Raw genomic sequence first — 5,163 nt, forward strand, 5'->3', positions numbered from 1 at the left:
GCAGTTTCTCATTTCTTTGAACAAGTTGCAAATGCTTTGGTACATCAATGCTAATGATTATGTAAAAATTTCTGCTGTTTCCTACATTATCAAGTGCTTATGTCATGTTGATCAAAATGTATTATAATGGGTCTCTGTTGAATAGTCTCGCCCTCCACAACATTTAGGCATTAGTTCATCGCATAAGTCTTCACATGGTTGAACATGTTGTCAGAATATGTCAGTCATATTTCTGTACATTTCCATCAGACTTTTTTCTAAATCTGTCCTGAATTGGTAAATTGCTCCCGGGTGAATCTTGACTTTCTCTAACGAAGGCCCGTCAGACAGGAACATCAGGAGGTGTAGGAAGACTACACTGCACTGTGATTCCTACAGCACTGCATGTACAGTTTCCCCTATATTCACATTTCTACTTTTGTTTTTTCTTTGTGCTATGCAGTGCTGTCTTTCTCTTTCTGTATTGAAATGACAGTCTGTCAACAAATTAAAGTACAAACAGTAAAGGCGTAAATGTGAATATTGTCCAGTCTCCTGCAATCAATCTCCCACATACAATAAGGTGTAACTTATAATTTACAATAACTGTCATCAAAACTTTAGCCATAGTCCACATCAGAACGTCCCTCCAGAGTACACCGTTATATTGACGACATGACTAAGCAGTTTGACTGTCTTATCTGTACACAGTGACACAAGGACTTGTCACTCTGATGGCACTGACATGTTCATTGACACAGATATTTACTTTTGAGAGATGAACTAAGGATTTTGAACAATATACTGGCTTTTGCAGGTAATCCATGGTGTTTTGCTATATGTACGAAATGTTTTGAGAAATGCACTTACTGTTTTGCAAATGTCGAGGATGACTCGGGAAATGTATCAAAACGACTGAGAAAAACTGTAATGTCAAATTGCAGCATAATTTTCTCTTATTATTTGTGCAACTTATCATGTTTATGATCTATAGGACACATTTAACAACTATTATTAAAATATTTATATTTTCTTACATCTACAGCAACTCAAGCTGTCTTAGTTTTTACTATTTGAAAATAACTAAATATATAAACAAATTTGTAAAATGTAATCTGCTGCGATGACTGGTCAAAGAAGCTCTCTCTGTTTTGGAGAAACAGGCTGCTGTTGTGTGTTGTTTTTCACTCTGCCTCTCTCATCAGGCCCCTGCCCGCCCCCATAAAAAAAATTCCCCAACTTCCTTGTGGTCCAGTGTGTGTGTGTGTGTGTGCGTGCGTGCGTGGGTGCGTGCGTGCGTGCGTGTGTGCGTGCGTACGTGTGTGTGTGTGTGTGTGTGCGTGCACAAGTACATGTTTGTTTACTTCTAGCAGAGGATTTCTGTCACTAATTACAGCATGAATCACCAAATAAAGGAAGATGACGAAGAATGGAAGAATGTCTTCTCTGCTCCGTTCTTCCACGTTTAAGTAAAAGTCTCTCTGCTTGGCGCTCTTTTGTTGTTTCATGCACACTATAATAAGTTAAGTGATTCACTCGTGAAGTGATCATTAACTTCTGCTTTCCTGGGATCAAACAATGTCATATGAAAACAATTAGAGATGCTTGATAAAAAAAAAAAAAGGAAAAATCTGCTAGAGCTGAGCTGCTTAACTTGCGCAAGAGTTCATTTGACTTTATTATAGTTTAGGAGTTTTGGTTTGGCAGAATTTATCGCTGGGAGGAATGACAGATCAACATAGCAACTAAGTTTTCTTTGTAGTTCTGCGGTCTAAGCAAAAATAATGCTGCCGCAGGGTTGCCAATGAGTAACCATTGGGCAGCAGGAAATATGACACCCACACAGTGCAGCATAAATAAATACAAAGTTGTCAAGAGTATGACACCCTACATTTCTTTCTGTCCTTCTTTGTGCCTCCATTTGATCTTGTTTTCATTGTTTTCTGATTTTTTAGCTTGTTTCGTAGAAACTAAAGCTTTAACTGAGTTACAAGTTGACATCATTCTGCCCTGCAGGCACATTTTGGTGTCTTCCTTTGTTTAAAACACATGGATATGTTTTTAGAGTATCAACTTGGCTGTTTCTCACCCAAGTATTATGTTCTTATTCATTGAGATAACATTAAGATTTGAAGTTTGTTTTTTTTTCAACAAAAATCTGTCCCTTTGTTATTCACAGTATAATGTTTTTGGAACGAATCTCTCATGAAAGAAATTGCCACTAATTCAGAACAGGAGATAGAGCTGCCCATTCCCAATGCCTCTTTCCCTCGTAGCATAGAAATAACATGTAGCATACTAAGTTACAGCTTAACTCTGATAATGTTGAAATTTTAGTTGACTAGAATAAACTTGCAACACACAGAGTGAGGATCCAACCAAAGAACAAATGAGCCACCAGAGCCAGATCAAAGGCTTTGGTGCTTGGGTGTTTTCTCTTACTGTCTCGGGTGTGGTCAGGTCTTGTGATCCCAGACCAGATGACTTACTCCACACAATCAGACTGACTGAGTCTTTATGTATCCTCTGAACACATATTTAACACTCCACATGGCACAGTCTTCTCATGTAAGTTTAGAACCTGGAAAGGTAGGCTGTTCCACAGCTTTGGGGCCGCCACTTAGAAGGCTCTGTCCCCACGAGTAGAGAGTCTGGACTGAGGTACTGCCAGGAGCAGCTGGTTTGATGACCTAAGTGCTCTGGAAGAGCATGGGAAAGCATGGGAGGTTACATGTGAGAGAAAAAGCACTCATTTGAAATAAATCCAAGTGTGCCATTTAGACTTGTGGATTGTGGATTATAGCAGACTTAGTGTTGAATGATTCTAACACAAATTGTGGCTCCATGTAACCCACCTTAAGCGCCAGCAAATGGGGCTATTATGAAAGTACAGTCAGAAAGACTGTCTTCTGAACTGTACTTTTATTGTTCATTTCTCCCTCTATTTTGCAAGACTCTGACACATGCTCACTCATATTTCCCTGTTGTCATCAGATGTTCTCCTCACCTGGGTGCAACTCTTCAATGGCACTGCAACACACCTTCACTGTTTGCCTACTGTATTAGATAGGCTTTTTTTCTCCATCCAGCTTATACATGCTATAACTATATGCAACACTACACCACCCACTCTTTGCAGTGTCATCAGACCAGCCTCAGATGTATCATCAGCCGAACACCTCCATCACCAGTGTCTTTACTCCACTGGGGGTAAAAATGTTTCTGCAGACATTTTTGATCTCCCTGTAGTTTATCTCATCACATCATCTGTGTAAAAGAAATATGTATTTTGGTTGTCTCTACCAAGTACAATAGAGTTGTTAGGATATATTTAACATGTTAAGTAACTTTATCTGTGAGTTTAATGTCATAAAGACTTACAACAAAGAGCACTCTTCAGAGAAGCATGTGCCTCATTGCAGGTTCATACTGTTTGTTCATGTACAAACAAATGCTTTCAAACAAATTCAAGCAAATAAACCAAGATGAGTGGTTTCACTCAAACAGATGGATTAAAAAATGAGGGTGAGAGACGAGGAGATTTTATGAATCTTAGTGGTGAAAAAAGATATGCAAAAGAAGTGTCAGCCAAAGTATTTCACATTCTTGTTTTCTCTGAGATGACATTGAAACTATTTGAAAACTTTATGATGAATGACAGCGATAAACCACAAGATGGATTTATGACAGAAACTTTTATTCAATTCTCAGAAAGTACTTAATTGATACTTAAAATTCAATCCACATCACAGACCTGGAGTCACATTTCTATATTCTTATGTCAATGCAGAAAATGTTGTGCGGGCCATGTCTGCATTTTGTTACACAATGTGACAGTAAGTCTTCAAAGGCTTTATAATCATTCGACTGTTTCTTTTTTTTTCACTTCTATGAAGCATTTTCCACATTGTAGAGACACCTGGTCATTAAACCCACACACACAGTAAACTCTTTGATGCTGAAGTATCCATCCTTGTCCCTATCGAGCGCCCCAAGGACGTTATCCACTACTTCTTCAGTGACCTCAGCCTGGAGATAAAATCACAGGTAACATGTAAAATGCAAAAGATGAGCAAGTAAAATTATTTTGTATGGCTTTGCATGTGTATTTCAAAGTTAGTGAGTTAAGTTTCTTACCTTAATCTCTGGGTTTGCGATTTCTTTGTCTAACATGTCCTTGAAGTCGCTCTTGGCAATGTAACCATCACAGTCAGAGTACTCTTCGAACAATTTCACAAGGGTTTCAATTGCATTCTCCAGACGAGCCATAGTTAGAGCTGAATATAAAGAATGAATTAGAAAAAAATACGTTAGTGTCCCATAAATAAACACAATAACTAGAAAAGTTGTTACTGACTTATAAAATTACTTATCTATTGGATAACTACGTGCACTTTCATTAAGTCTAATATTTAAAGGTGAGAACTAACAATATTAGAGAAGATCAAACTCATAATGCAGCTTGACTAATTCTCAGAGCTACCTGAGAAACATGAGATTCAAAAAAGGAAACGTAAGGCAGGAAATTACAGTTCACAGAACAATGGTGTCATTTCCATATTGGGCTCTTATGCACAAGTCCTGTCAAGTATCCAAATATGTCATAGCTATTTTCTTTTCTTCCACTAAACAGCCTCCCTTAATGTCTTCTCCTCTATCAGGACTCACCTTCAAATTCCCTTTCACCTGGTGAAGAAAGATAACGTCTGTGTCACCAACTTGGTCCCAGCTGAGGCTGATATCTGACTAAGAGGAGTCTCCTTATATAGGAAGCTGACACATGATATGTGACATAAGTGCTCATACATGAACAAAGAAACATACATGTCATGTGGTGAGTTATAGGCTGAAAACCTGTCCCACTCCCCACAAACCAGCTGCACCTGTCTTTTGGTGCCGTCTGTGAAAAGAATGACCATTATCACGCCTGGAGGGTTCACTGATGTTTGTGGTGCCTATAGAGAAAACGTTTGCATTTGTTGACATTGCCTACACATGTGTATGTATGTGTGTGTGTTTTGTTAACAGGTGGAGTAAGCATGTCAGGCAGAAAATCCTTCTTTTTATTTTGCAGCTCTCAATATGAGGCCTAATGTTTATGTAATATGTGCAATTTTTAGGCCTTATGGGCGCATTTAATTCAATCAATGGGCTTTTAACCCCTCCAGACAAAAAAAATAACAC

General features: G+C 38.4%; 1 protein-coding gene across 1 annotated transcript; it reads right to left on the minus strand.

Annotated features, from left to right (window-relative positions):
• Positions 1-3,703: 3,703 nt before the first annotated feature.
• On the minus strand, positions 3,704-4,784 carry LOC117822271 (protein S100-B-like). Its single transcript, XM_034696908.1, has 3 exons — positions 4,648-4,784; positions 4,117-4,256; positions 3,704-4,008 (listed from the first exon to the last, which is right to left on the minus strand). The coding sequence occupies exons 2-3, from the start codon at positions 4,246-4,248 to the stop codon at positions 3,868-3,870; spliced, it is 273 nt and encodes a 90-aa protein (XP_034552799.1). The 5' UTR covers positions 4,249-4,256; positions 4,648-4,784; the 3' UTR covers positions 3,704-3,867.
• Between the last annotated feature and the right edge of the window lie 379 nt (positions 4,785-5,163).

Source organism: Notolabrus celidotus, chromosome 12 (assembly GCF_009762535.1).
Source record: "Notolabrus celidotus isolate fNotCel1 chromosome 12, fNotCel1.pri, whole genome shotgun sequence".
Lineage (NCBI taxonomy): Eukaryota > Metazoa > Chordata > Actinopteri > Labriformes > Labridae > Notolabrus > Notolabrus celidotus.

Excerpts from the sequence above, each read along its gene's own strand:
- LOC117822271 (XM_034696908.1), bottom strand. The coding sequence starts at position 4,248 with ATGGCTCGTCTGGAGAATGCAATTGAAACCCTTGTGAAATTGTTCGAA. Across the intron at positions 4,009-4,116 it reads TCGCAAACCCAGAGATTAAG|GCTGAGGTCACTGAAGAAGT; the intron begins GTAAGAAACTTA and ends TTTTATCTCCAG.